Below are 14,779 nucleotides of genomic sequence, written 5' to 3'. Positions count from 1 at the left end.
CGGCGGGAGGCGGAGAGAGGCCGAGGGATCGGCGCCGAACGCTGCCATCCGGCCCCCTGCGTGTGTTCCCTGGACTGGCCGTGCTGGGCTTGGCCAATTCCGCAGCGCTTTCCAGGTCGCCCAGACCTGGGGAGACAATCGTGTGGTCCAGCCCGGATCTCCTTACCGCTTTGTGTTTGAATTAAACTTCCTACAGGCAAACTATTACGAGCTTTGATGTCTTCAAGGCAAAGAGGAAACTTTAACCACAAATTGGCATTTAAGTTACTTTCTTCCTCTTTCTTTCTTTTTTTTTTTACCTAAAGTTTGGCTTTGGAAAACTGAGGTACAGAAAATTAATAATTAATGTTCACATGCTGTCCGAATACTCAGATGCGAGGGGGCACCTGAGGCCATTTTTTGGGCACTTTTGCTTTCTGGGATGCCCTTGTGCCTAATGACAGGGATACGCCCCGCAGCTGCCTGCATCCTTTCTGCTGTGGGTCAGGCCTGATGAGATGAGATCTGATGTGTTCAGTGACCTTCTAGTTAAGGTCCTGGGCCGGCCTTGTATTGCTGGGGCTGTTATGTGTGCTGGGATTAACACCAATGACTGCTGTTATCAGCATAGATGGCTTGTGTTCTCATTGCAGGACCGTATCTGAGTAATTGCATCCATTGTGATGTGGTGCCACCAAAGAGAAAAGTTCTTTGGTCATACTCGACTATGTAAACTAAGTATTTTAAGTTTAGGCCAATTCCAATGCGTTTTATTACAATTCAGCATGAAACAGTTAACACAGACCAGTAACAGTAGAGTGAAATTAGAATGAACAGAATCAACATTCTTTTCCATATGTGTAATCATAAGGGCACCCAAGCAGATGTTGTCCTCATGGAAGACCACGCACCTTACATTTCCAGGCTTACTGCACTTGGGATTAGGCCAAGGCGTCCAAAGAAAGAAAATAATTTTTTTTTTTTTTTGCCAGGCTGGAGTGCAGTGGTGCGACCTTGGCTCACTGCAACCTCTGCCTCCTGGGCTCCAACCTGGTTAATTTTTGTATTTTTAGTAGAGATGGGGTTTCACCATGCTGGCCAGGCTGGTCTCAAACTCCTGACCTCGTGATCTGCCTGCCTCAGCCTTCCAAAGTGCTGGGATTACAGATGTGAGCCACTGCGCCTGGCCTGAAAATAATGTTTAACTCCCATTTATATGTTAGACTGCTTAGATATATTAAACACACACACACAACACATACACACACATGCACACACACACACAGAGACACATACACTGCACAAGGAAACAGAGGGACAAAGCAGGAAGTCCAAGTTTCCATTAAACCAATCTTTAAATGGTTAAATTTAGTAGGAAATAAAGGCATCCTTAATAGAAGTTGAGAAGCACAATTCAATAGTGACACCTAAAAAGTAATATTAAGACTTGATCAGTTGAATAAAATCAATTGTGAACATTGCTCAGTTACTGGTGATGCTATAGGAAAAAAAAAGTGATGCCAGGATAGATTTGTTAGGCTTGTTTAAAAAATACATTAAATTGTTCATTAATAAGACTTTAATATCCAGCTTTTATGTCTGTGATTAAATATCATTTTTTATTTTTAAAAGGTATGGTTTTAAAATTTTGAAATGTAATGAATTTTGCATAAATATTTGTTTATGTACATATATACATGTGTATTCATATATATATATGAAGGACACTTAGCTATCTTATTTACTGAAGCTAAAGAAGTAAGTCCTTAAAAAGCCATTGACAGGTCTTTAGTTTGCAATGTGACTGTGAAACAGGCATCCTTATTACATGTTTGCTGAAAGGATAAGAGAAAGCCCTAGATTGTTTACAATTTGTTGATATTTGGAGTATCTTGAGTGGTAAACTTTAAACGTGGATTTATTTTTCTTTCGTTTTAGGATTTGGATCTCTCCAGTCTTTTTATGATTAATTGTTCAATGTTTATGCATTATTGCAAAGTGATAATGAAAATGCTCAAGCTCAGGGTTCTGCAGGCACTGTGGGGAGGCAGCGGGGTGACATGAGGGGATTACAGATCCAGTGGAAGCCCCCGACCCCCATCTGCCTCCACCCCATCTCCTTCCAGAACACCACCAGCAGCCAAAGAGTTCTCCCATGTGCTGGTTCCTGGACAGAAAAGCTACTGATCCCTTGAACACACTGCAGTGAAGCTCCCAGCTGACATGTCCTGTCCATGTAAACAGAGCTTCCAGCACTGTTTTGTGTTTTCTTCTGAACTGTGTACTGACATCCAAGGGTTGTTAGGAATGTTTGGAAAGTCTAGGTACGAAAGAGAGACCTAAATAAAATAAAGCAAACACCAGTCACCATATCAAAAAGACCCCAGAGATAGGCAGCACAGGGAATGGAAGACTCAATCAACTGTAATTGTGGTATCCAAAGAATTAGCATAGAAGGCAAAATGGAATAAAATGTCATGATGGAAAATGTAAGTGAGGGAATAAGGTCAGAACAGAACATGCATTTATATGATTTCTTTTTTTTTTTCTTTTTAACCTTTGAAACCTATATTTGAGGTTCAGGATACATATGCAGGCTTGTTACATAGGTAAACTCATAGGGATTTGGTGTGCAGGTTATTTCATCACCCAGGCACTAAGCCTAGTACCCAACAGTTATTTTTTCTGTCCCTCTCCCTCCTCCCATCCTTCACCCTCCACCCTCTGGTAGGCCCCAGTGTTTGTTGCTCCCCTCTTTGTGTCCACGTTCTCATCATTTAGCTTCCACTCATAAGTGAGAATATGCGGTATTTGGTTTTCTGTTCCCTGTGTTAGTTTGCTCAGGATAATGGCCTCCAGTTCCATCCATGTTTCTGCAAAACACATGATCTCGTTCTTTTTTATGGTTGCATAGTATTCCATGGTGTATATGTACCACAATTTCTTTATCTCATCTGCTATTCATGGGCATTTAGGTTGATTCATGTCTTTGCTATTGTGAACAGTGTTGCAGTGAACATTCGCATGCATCTATCTTTGTGGTAGAATGATTGCTCTTCCTCTGGTTGCATACACAGTCATGGGATTGCTGGATTGAATGGTAGTCCTGTTTTTAGCTCTTTGAGGAGTCACCGCACTGCCTTCCCCAGTGGTTGAACTATTTTACACTCCCACCAGCAGTGCGTAAGTGGTCTCTTTTCTCCACAACCTTGCCAGTATCTCTTATTTTTTGACTTTTTAATAATAGCCATTCTGACTGGCGTGAGATGGTATCTCACTGTGGTTTTGATTTGCATTTCTCTAATGATCAGTGGTATTGAGCCTTTTTTCTTATGCCTGTTGGCTGCATGAATGTCTCCTTTTGAAAAGTATCTGTTCATTCCCTTTGCCTACTTTTTAATGGAGTTGTTTCCTTGTAAATTTGTTTAAGTTCCTTATACATGCTGGATATTTGACCTTGTCAGATACATAGTTTGGGAATATTTTCTCCCGTTCTGTATGTTGGCTGTTTACTCTGTTGATAGTTTCTTCTGCTGTGCAGGACGGCTTAAGTTTAATTAGATCCTATTTGTCAATTTTTGCTTTTGTCGTGATTGCGTTTGGCATCTTTGTCATGAAATCTTTGCCTGTTCCTATGTCCAGAATGGTATTGCTTAGATTGTCTTCCAGAGTTTTTATAGTTTTGGCTTTTACATTTAAGCCTTTAATCCATCTTGAGTTGATTTGTGTATATGGTGTATATAAGGAAGGGGTCCAGTTTCAATCTTCCAGAGCAGAACTTTCCAACTTGTGTGTGGGTGTTGTGCCCTGGGCAGGTTAACAGATCCCTCCAACTCGGGGAGTCTGGGTGGCTGGAGCTCTGCACCGGTCACCTCTGGGGTGAGTAGCCTGGCCCCAAAGTGACATACAGATATCATTTTCTGTGTGTGTCACAGCATGGAGAAAGGTGGGAAGTCCCAGATGAGATCAGTCTAAGAAATTTGTACTTGACAGAAAAAGAAAACAGAGAGCCAGTCTGGGGGAAATCAGCAAGTGCCTTATAATTTTTTCCCAAACTAGGCTTGGTGGCTCATGCCTGTAATCCCAGCACTTTGGGAAGCCAAGGTGGGAAGACAGCTTGAGGTCAGGAGTTTGGGACCAGCCCTGGCCACCGAGCGAGACCCTGTCTCTACAAAAAATAAAAAATTAGCTGGGTATGGTGGTGGGCACCTGTAATAGCTAGTCTTTGGACTAGAAAAATCTAAAATGGTTCGGTAAGACTTTGCTGCTGCTTTAAAGCAATGGTCCCCAAACTTTTTGGCACCAGGGACCAGACTGGTTTCATGGAAGACAATTTTTCCACTGATGACATTGGGGATATGGTTTCAAGATGAAACTGTTCCATCTCAGATCATCAGACATTCGATTCTCGTAAGACGCTTGCAACCTAGATCGCTTCCGTGCACAGTTCGCAACAGGTTCACACTCCTATGAGACTCGAACGCTGCCACTGACCTAGCAGGAGGTGGAGCTCAGCCAGTAACGTTCGCTCAACCTGCTGCTCACCTCCTGCTGTGTGGCCCAGTTCCTAACAGACCACAGACGGACCTGTTGGGGACCCCTGCATATAAAGCAAGGATGTTTGGAGGGAAAGTAACTAAAGAGATTCCCACCAGCCAAGTTAGGACAATTAGAGCAAGAAGAAAACAAATATCGGCTAATTGAAATATATTATTTGTAAAAAGCCCAAGCTCATTAATAAGTTCAGATGAGGCAAGCAAGATGAGCTTTAAAAAGGCACAAAAGAATTTAGTGATGTTTGCACTATGTCTAGGATTGCTATGTAAAAAGTTTCGTTATTATAGCTTCCTGGGCTAACAAACACAGTAGTTGTAAACACCAACTTAAAGGCCTAAACATTCAACAAAAAGACCAAGTTATACCATACAACACTGGTCTATGCAACTCACATAGAGGTAACTCCATATTTCATTTTAAGGAAGGACATCAGGCTACAAGACACTGAAATCTGGTGTTTGGTTGAGGCCTTATAAAATCCCAGTGAAGGCGGGATTGGAGCTCAAAGCTGCCCTAACTAGTCAGATATGTTTGGCGTCAAAGAGTGCGTGCCCTGTGCTGAGAAACAGCTGTGATGTTCAAAGACCATGAACCAGGGAGCCCCACCTTGTTTTTACAGAAAGGGAAGGTCCCTTAGGATTTGACCCCATAAGATTAATTTTCCCCATAGGAAACTATTAAAATAAGCACTACTATTACCTTAGGAAAGGAATAGGAAAATATAACAAAGATAAAATAATTAAATCTGTGATATTAATGAATACCTTTTGCTAGACATAAGTACAGGTATAGAAATAAGTTTTGTAGTCATTGTACTGTTTGAAGGTCTTAGGAGAAGCTAGCTTACTAGATTTGTATGTCTTGATTTATTAGATTTGTAGAAGTTCAAAAGTTTACTAAGGTTTGTGCAATTTGTAAGTTTGCACAAAGCAGTAAAAAATTAGACATATTAAAATGTCACCAACACTTAAATAAGAAAAAAGAATTTCTTTGCCCTGTAAGCAATGTGCTGTGTTTGAGAAAAAAAATTAGTCTGACCAGGCTGCCAAACGATAAATGGGCCATGTGTTATAACAGGGAAACTTGTCCCCGGTCTATGAAAATTTCTCTTTGGCGTGAAAGTCGCCTGTGCTCAGCAGCATGGCGACAGACGGAGGGGCAGGAAAACGCAGCCGGTAGATTATTCCTTGTGTCAAAGCATAGGAAAAAATTACTGAAAGGGTTTGACTGACCTGTAGGACATTTGGGGAGAATTTGAAAATACATAGTACATAGGAAACTAAGGAAAGGGGGGAAGGCACTATTAATATAAGGCAAATCAGCATTACATGAAAAAGTAAATGGGTTCCCATCCCACCACCTGGCTTAGCATCAAATGCTATTTAATGATAATAAAGCAAACCTGTGGATAGGGACCGGACCCTCGGCCTGTAGATTAGGAAGGCAATAGATAATGTCTAGAATTTGACCAGGTGCCTGTAGTTCCAGCACTTTAGGAGGCTGATGCTAGAGGATTGCTTGAGGCCAGGAGTTTGAGGCTGCAGTGAGCCGTGGTCATGCAACTGCCTTCCAGCCTGGGCGACAGAGTGAGACCCCTACCCTAATAAAAATAAATAAATACATAAAATAAAACATGATAAAGTTATTAGGTCAAAGATAGTAGTATACACATGTTATGTAGAAATATGGTGGTAAACACCAGAAGAAAGAGCAAAGGGTTTGGAGGCGATTGCTTCTGGGGAGTTGGGAGGGCTGAGAAGGAGCTTGTTGTCTTTTATAACATTTCTTTTAACACTACCTGATTTTTAAACTGAATGTATATATAGTAATTTCATAAAAAGAAGAGTTAACCAACCCCCTCCATAAATTATATGCTATAGAAAATGTGAAAATCCAGAAAAATGTAAAAAACATAAAAATTACCTTTACTCAGAAACATTTGGTGTACAGTATTTCCCCCATTCTGTTTATAAATTATGTCTACACTTACCTTTTTCCCTAATTTACATGGATAAGGTTAAATTGTACGTATAGTTTTATATATTTGTTTATGTAATCTTGTATATTCCCATGTCATTACTGTGATTTTTATTATGAATATCCCTATTTATATCCCATAATGTTGTGCATAATGTTTTATTATGTACCAAACCTGTGAGTTTTACCTTCAGTGAAATTCCTAGAAGTGGAATTTTTAATTCAGATAGTATGAATGTTTTCATGACGTTTTCTTTTCTTCCTTCATTTTATTGTATTTTACTTTTATTTTTTACGTGATTCTAAATTATACTCAGGAAATACTGGTGTACCAATTTAAAGTATTGTTACTGATCATGGATTCTTAGATTCTCATGCAATGGAAATTGACCTGAGGCAGAGAAAGTGTCCCAGACAAGACTCTACTGGGCTTATGCTGGAGCAGGAGGGCAGCGGCACAAGGGCAAGAGTTCCCGGGCTGGCCCTGGGGACAGGTGTTCCTGGTGTTTCAGGGTGACATGAATAGTCATGAGGTGTGTCAGCAGCATTACACACGCTAGTGGCAGGCACCGTGAAACATCATGTTAGCATGGATGTGTCATGATCAGGGCATGGCAGGTAAGCCCCTGAGGAGAGGATTTTAGTAACAGAGCAAGGCAAGAGGTCAGGATCGTCATTCTCCTGGGTAACTCCCTTGGGTAAGATTTGGGGTGGAACGTGGTTTATCTTGTTTCCTTCCCTGGTTAGCGTGGTCTCACGGTGGGCAGGTGTGGTGGCATGGGGGATGTATGGAAAATACGGGAGTGGTTATGGGCCAAGCCCTGTCCCTGCTGCCTCCGTTTTACTTGCATGGTGTGAGAAGGATTGCCTGTCTTTGTTAGTATTAGCATGAATTGTTTTTGTATTTGCAAGGTTCATGGTTTGAAAAGGCATCTTTAATTTACTCTCCACCATTGCTTTTTGGGAAGGCCGTGCACCATTGTGTTAAGAGAGTGAACTGCAGAGCCATGCAGTCCTGGCTTCCAGCCCTCATTCTGCCGTTGTAGCCATGGGTCCTCTGGAGACAAAATACTTAGAGATCTAAGGCCCAATTTCTTTGCTTGTAAAACATAGGTGTTCTCAGCAGCTATCTCAAAAGGTAAGGGTCTTTCAGTGTGGACCTAGCACATAGTATACATCAAAAAAGTAGAATCTTTTTTTCTGAAGTTGAAACTTTTAAATATAATTATTAGCTATTGTCTTTCTTTTTTTGGGGTAGAATCGTTAATGTCCTTTGCACGTGTTTCTACTGGGGTCTGTTTTTCCAATTTTTTTGAACCCCAGTTTACTCCATTATTTTTCAGCTTTAAGAGTATTTTACTGATTCTGGCTGCTTTTCAGGTAGACCATCAAATCGTTTGCTAACTATGCTCATTTTGTCTCCTTTCTGACCATCTCCTTTCTCATTATGTTTCATGAGTTGTATTTGCCGTTGCCAGAACTATCTGAACAAAGTTACACAAGGATGGGATGACAGATATTTTTATCTTGTTCCTGTTTGGGGAATTAAGGGACTAATGTTTTATCATCAACTGTGCTGGTGGCTGCTGAAGCAGGTAGTTCTGACGTTGTTAAGGAAGCGCGGGTAGTATCACTTGCTGTTTGATGGAAGGATATTTATCAGGAGTGGGGTATTCAGTTATTTAATGATTAACATAGTTTCTGCTAAGAAAACTGAATCTCTAGGACATCCTTGATTTATTGTTTCTTTTTTGCTCAGCAATTTTTATGTAAGGCATAGATAGAATTTTATCTTTCACGGCTGTAAGCAGTGTTTTCAACTAAGAAATGGAATGTCATTACTGACCTCATTGTGGGCTTTGAAAATTGAGCTACATTTTTGCTCTTCTTTCTGCATTTGGTATTAACAATTATTGAATGTTAGAGATGGAAGGGAACCCAGATTATCTGGTATATGCTTTTCCTCATACAGAGAGGGAACTGATAGCAGAAGTCAAGTGATTTGCCCAGGGTACCACAGCCAGGACTAGAGACCCTCCTGACTTGTGCCATCTCTGAATATCCTGGTTTGGTTTCTGCAGTTCAGTATTTCAAATTAAATCCCCGGACACAGTGAAACCCATGTGCGCTGACTTCTCTGCCCCAGATGGTGTAACCTGGGCTGGCCAGACAGGCTCCTCCCCAGTGGGCGTGTCTTCAGACAAGCGTGGCTTTTCCTTGTTGATACAGGTCAGTGCCTGAAACAGATTCTCAGGGATATTGCCAGAGATGGAGTGTTTTATTATTTGCCTTTCTTAGGTGGACATTTCCATTTGAATTAAAAGTCCTTTAAGCTGGGCATGGTGCATGGCTGTCATCTCAGCACCTTGGGAGGCTGAGGCAGGAAGATCACTTGAGGCCAGGCATTCGAGAGCAGCCTGGGCAAGATGGCAAGAACCTTGTCTCTACAAAAAAAAAAAAAAAAAAAAGAAGGTGTAAGAGTCCTTCAGCATCTGAGGGGAAAATGTGTGCTGATGGTAGAATAGTCTTAGATGGGGTTGGGGGAGCATGTGGGACCTTTCCCTGGCCAGCTGACCTGGTACTTACCTCTGTCTTTTTTTTTTTTTGGTTCATGGAGGAGCCGTCTCACCTGGCAGCCTCTCCACGTGGGCTGAGCCCTCTTGGGGACAAAGACAGAAGTCCATGTCCCCAGGTCAGGGAAGACCCCACGTGTCAGGGTGTTCGCTGGCTTTGAGTCCTGAGACACAGACTTCACAGGCTGTGCTTCTTGCTTTGGGTCACCTTCTCATTTCTTATTCTTAACCTAGAAGTTTCCCTGTTTTACCAATTGTTTCTCTTCAAGTTGATAAGCGGGCAGGTCTTGTGATCTAGAATCCGAAGAACCAAAAATAGGCCCAATTTTGCTTCAGTTCCGTGTAATGGCTACTTTTGTTTATATTGATGTTCCCAGGGCTCTGCGGAATCCTGGATTTATTTATGTATCATCAAAGACTCCCTTATATTCAGGAGAATTTTAGTAATATGTACATTCTATTGTCCTTTTATTAGACATTAGTAATCTTAAAATACGTTTGGAAAGGCTTGGCAAGCCAGGAGTGCCCAGTGCCCCAAATATTCTCTGTAATGAATAAAGAAGAGTTTGAAAACAAACTATTTAAAGAAGCACAGCAAACAAGCTGTATCAGGTGTATTAGTTATTGTCTTGGTTTCCCATGGCTGCTGTAACAAATGACCACGGATTTGTGGCTAAAGAGCACGTGTTTATTCTCTCAGAGTTCTGAGGTTGGAGGTTGGAAACAGGTTTCACGGGGCCAGGCTCCTCCAGAGGACCGTCCTTGCCTTTCCAGCTACTGCAGCTGCGGTCCTTGCACTCCTTGGCTTGAGGCCCCTTCATCTTCAAGGCCAGTGGAGGGGCCTTTTGCTTTATTCTTTGCATTGCTTTTTCCCGTGAGATCTCCCCCTGCCTCCCTCTTAGAAGGACACCTGTGGTTACATTTAGGGCCAACTGGAACACTCCAGGATAATCTCCCGTCTCAAGAGCCTGAATTTAATCATGCCGCACAGTACCTTTTGCCATGTAAGAGGGCATTCACAGGTCCCAGGGATTAGGACCCAGGTATCTTTGGGGCACTCGTTCAGCCAACCCCAGCTATGAATGTAAAGGCATGCATGGTGGAGAACTGGTTAATTCAGCATCTCCTCACAGGGCCTTCAGTAGGCACCTCCTTCCCTCTCCCATGTGCTCCAGGAAATATCTGCTCCAGCTTCTCGCCTTCCTTGTTCTGTGGGTTCCCACTCACTGCTCAAGTGAGTCACTGGGACTGTCTTAGAATGCTGGCATTCTCCGAGTGGGACATATTCATTTGGTAAACATTTGAGAACTGTGTCAGAGCAGGCAGGCCCCGCATCCCTGTATTCCCGCGTCCCCTCCTCCCCAGCCTGACTGCCTGTGGGGTCCTTACCTGCCCCTGTCCTCTCACCTGATTCTGCAGATTCTTCTTGAGCAGTAGCCCAGACAGGGCATTGGCGCTGTGTTTCAAGCTCGGCTACTTCTTAGCTTCACTTCTGTCGACTTCACCTTCTCTCCAGTGCAGAGGGGCATTGATGGTAGGTCTCTCTAAGGGCTTATTGGGCTTTAACACGTTGTGATTCTGTGATTCCGACTTGCCTGAAGATACCCCAGCTCCCCTGCCCTGACTATCCAGCTGTATTCCTGCTCTGGACCCTGCTGGGGCTGCCACACCGCCTGCCTGGTGGGGCTAGAGAGACGTGTACAGCCTGACCCTACCCCTGCGCCTGTCTCTGAAGGTGGAGATGGGCACGCCCCCATAGCCCGGGAGGCAAGGTGGTGCCCTGAGTGTGCTGTGAGTTCAGGAGCAGGAAGGCCTGGCTTGTGGCAGCAGGAGGTCCCCAAGCGTGGTCTAAGATTGGGGCTTTGCCACCTGTGGGGATTTCCTAGAAGGAGATCCAAGGGTCAGGAGGCATTTGAAAGGCTTTCACGCATCTTTGTATGTGGCTTGATTTATCTTCTTTTATTTTAAGGCTCCTGTTACCCTGAAATGGGGTTCTCTCTCTCATTATAAACACATTTGGCCATCTTTTCTTGTGTAACTGTCAGTGAATTTATCATTTTGAATATTTTTCAAATTAAAACAGTACATTTAAGCCCACAAAACACACCAAAGAATACAAACATAGAAGCAAAAGCCAATACCCTTCTGTAATTCCACCCCAAGAAAGTGACTCCGGGACAGGGTGCTTCCTCCCGCACTTTCTCCATGTACGGGCAGGCGTGCAGGGAGGAGTCCTCACAAAACAGGGCCGCATTACACATAGAACTCTTGTTCTCCACACTTAACATTAGAAACACACACAATAATTTGGAGGGTCCTAAAAAGAAACACCCAGAGTTCTGTGTGTTTCTGTTTGCCCGCCGAACCACAGCGCCGGCGGTGACTATCAGTAAGGCGTGTGAGATGCAGTCCCGTGGAAGTGGTGCTTATGTGATTCTGATTTTCAATCTTGTTCCAGGTCTGCCATCATGGATGTTCTCGCAGAAGCAAATGGCACCTTTGCCTTAAACCTTCTGAAAACGCTGGGTAAAGACAACTCGAAGAATGTGTTTTTCTCCCCCATGAGCATGTCCTGTGCCCTGGCCATGGTCTACATGGGGGCAAAGGGAAACACCGCTGCACAGATGGCCCAGGTACAGCTTCAGGGCAGCCACGGGTGCTATTCACTGTCAAGTGAGCTGCTCCTCCACGTTCCAAATCGCAGAGGGATTGCTGGAGCCGGATGACTGTGCCGTATCGCAGGGTGTGGATGGAGAGTGTGCAGGGAAGGGCATGCCGCCCATGCTGGAGCACCGTGGGGACAGTACTCTGGCTGACCCATTGGGGTGGAGAGGGGGTGCCCGATTCAGGGGAATGAATGATTTCATCATCACATGGCTTAGCTTGTTCATGAGTTTGTAGATGGTTGTAAAGTCACAAGGTTCAGGTTGAGTCCTGTGATGATCTTTGGGTGCTGTCATCTGGTTTTTGGTTGTTAGGGGTCTTTATTTCTCATTTGCGTGTAAAGCCTTAGAATGGCATTTGTCAGCTAAACATGTTTTCAGTAGTGTTCTGGTTATTTGAGGTTGTGTAACCAGCTCTCCCAGCTCAGCAGCTTTCCTGGTTGTTGAATCCGGGTGGATTGAGTGGTGCTTCTGTACCACTTGGCACTGGGTGGGTCCCTTGTGGGGCTACGTCAGCGGGGGCTCAGGAGGGTGCTGGGGCGTCTTCTCTGTGGCCTTCTCCACTGGGGCCTTCCACACGCTTCCTTCAGCAGGGTTGCCTGGGCTCCCGTGGGCCAGGCGGCTGGGTTCTGAGTGGAAGTGCTCTCAGAAGACAGGCGTGAGACAAGGGCCTATCAAGCCTCCACGTGTGTCCTGCTTGCCAAGGCCCCAGTGCTAAAGGCAGGCACATCTCTGCGTCTGAGGGCTGAGCGAGGGTGTGCACACCAGAGACGTGGCTGGTTGGGGCCATCCATGACTGCTGTGGTCTGCCCTCTGGACCTGGTGGTTCCCTGGGAGTCTGAGATCCAGGTGTGGGCAGGGTTGGTTTCTCCTGCAGGCGCTCTCCTCAGCTTGTAGACACTGTTTTCTCCCTGTGTCCTCACGTCCTCATCTCCTCTTTTTATAACGACATGAGTCCTATTGGATTAAAGCCCAGCCTAATGGCCTTGTTACCTCAATCCCCCCTGTAAAGACCCTCTGCAAATGCAGTTCCATTCTGAGACACTGGAGTTGGGACCTCAGTGTGTAAATTTGGGGGGACACATGCAGCCCATCACAGTAGGTGTGGGAGGCATGTGGCCATCACTGAACTGTGGCAATTCCCAAGCCGAGCCGGGCATGTATTGTCCACCCCTCAGCCCTGGCTGCAGGGCGTTCCTTGATGAGCCTTGATGAGCCTTCACTGCAGCTTCCGGGAATTGTCCCTTGTCCGCTGCTGCCCTGGCCATGCTCTGCCCTCTGTGTCCTGCTGTCGCTCTTGGCAGCTCCTTTCCTGTTCTGTAAGAAATGGCCCGTGCTTGCTGCACTCCCAGCCTACCTCCCACCTGTAGAACGTGGGCACCCAGAGGCCTCCCTGCACTTTGAGCCATCTCTCCCTTTTAGTCCAAGCTGTTACAAGTGCTTGAAAACCACTGTGGGATTTCTATCAACTTAGAATTCTGCTTCCCTGGACAAAAGCCCCCTCCGCCCCGCACCCCCATCCTGAGTGCTCTGTGTTGGGTTGGGAGTCAGGGTGCCACGGGAGAGCCTGCCAGAGGGTCTGTAAGATGCTGCCTGAATCTTCTAAGGTTTAACGGAGTGGATTTGGACCTCACCCTTGAGGCCAGTGTCTGGGATTTGATCTTTGCCCTGAGGCCATCTCTTTTAGAATCTTTTGCCAGCTGGAGAGGCTGGGAAGAAGAAACATTTTTATTCTCCACCTAGCACATCCTGGATTGGAAACAGTTCCTTTAATTAAATTCTGCTTGAAAATGGAACAGTTCCTTCTTTTCATCTTTCTCTTCCCATGTGTTATCCTAGGCAGCAAAAAGAAGCCAGGTTCATCCTGGACCCCTTAGCCAGATGCTGGAGTTCACAGGGAAGACACCCCATCTTCCCTGTCACTGCAGGTGACCTTCTTTCCACTTCTTCAGCTGGTACACACACAGCCCCGTTTCTCCAGCCCCCAGGAGTCATTTCGTCCTGTCCGTCAGGGTCTGGCTGGGTCCAAGGCCAGGGCCACATGTTTTAGGTTTTGGTCATGGCAGAATTCCACTTCTAGATGGCTGCATGTGTCACCTGTTGCCACAAAACAAACCATCCCGAACTTAGTGGCTGGAAATAACAATGATTGATTATTTCTCAGATTCTGTGGCCTGAGTGGGCAGGACTGCTCCCAGGAAGCAGTGCAGGTCACTCATACAGCTGTTTCAGTGGACACCTGGCCTGGAAGGTTCAAGAAGGCCTCTCTCACCCCTGAGACCTCGATTCTTTTTTTTTTGAGACAGAGTTTTGCTCTTGTTGCCCAGGCCGGAGCGCAATGGTGTGATCTCGGCTCACTGCAACCTCTGCCTCCTGGGTTCAAGCGATTCTCCTGCCTCAACCTCCCGAGTAGCTGGGATTACAGGCATGCACCACCACGCCAGGCTAATTTTGTATTTTTAGTAGAGATGGGGTTTCTCCGTGTTGGTCAGGCTGGTCTCAAATTCCCGACCTCAGGTGATCCGCCGGCCTCGGCCTCCCAAAGTGCTGGAATTGCAGGTGTGAGCCACCGCGCCTGGCTGGAGGCCTTGATTCTTCAAACAACTCTCCCCACAGGTGGTGGCACTTTCTCCAGGGCTTTCCATGTGGCCTTCAGTAGGATAGCTTGGACTTCCTTCTTTCATGGTGGCCAGGGTACAAGAGAGTGAACGTGGCAGCTGCCAGGCCTTTTAAACAGGGCCTAGGCCTGGAACAGCATCACTTCTACTGAATTCTACCTACTGTATCATTAGTCAGAGCCAGTGACAGGGCCATTCCAGACCCACGGGCAAGAGGGAGCCTGCCCCTTCTGACATCAGGAGCGGCCTGCGTTTGCAGAGATGGGAGGTCTGGTTGGCACCCTTGTTTGCCACCAGACTCCAAGTACTGAGCATCAGGAGACTGGGTTTGTGGAGGGCATTGCAGCTCATGCCAGCACTGACAGAATACAGGGAGGGGCTTTCAAGACCCTTCTGGCCTTTAATGTGATGA

The 14,779-nt window shown here is 45.3% G+C and overlaps 1 protein-coding gene across 5 annotated transcripts in view; it reads left to right on the top strand.

Annotated features, from left to right (window-relative positions):
- SERPINB6 (serpin peptidase inhibitor, clade B (ovalbumin), member 6) overlaps positions 1-14,779 on the top strand; it is a 29,292-nt gene that overhangs the window by 1,221 nt on the left and 13,292 nt on the right. For 3 of the 5 annotated variants that reach the window (XM_011984545.1, XM_011984543.1, XM_011984544.1), the window contains exon 2: positions 11,545-11,719. In XM_011984545.1, the coding sequence (XP_011839935.1) occupies positions 11,555-11,719 (165 nt within the window). In that variant the 5' untranslated portion in view covers positions 11,545-11,554. Of the gene's footprint in view, position 1; positions 264-4,516; positions 4,591-11,544; positions 11,720-14,779 lie in introns of those variants that run through there. The other 2 variants (XM_011984542.1, XM_011984546.1) reach the window with 2 other exon arrangements.

The sequence above is a fragment of the Mandrillus leucophaeus genome, unplaced genomic scaffold (genome assembly GCF_000951045.1).
Source record: "Mandrillus leucophaeus isolate KB7577 unplaced genomic scaffold, Mleu.le_1.0 Scaffold27, whole genome shotgun sequence".
NCBI lineage: Eukaryota > Metazoa > Chordata > Mammalia > Primates > Cercopithecidae > Mandrillus > Mandrillus leucophaeus.
Note: the sequence above shows the minus strand (reverse complement) of the source record. Positions and strands in the feature narration are given on the sequence as shown.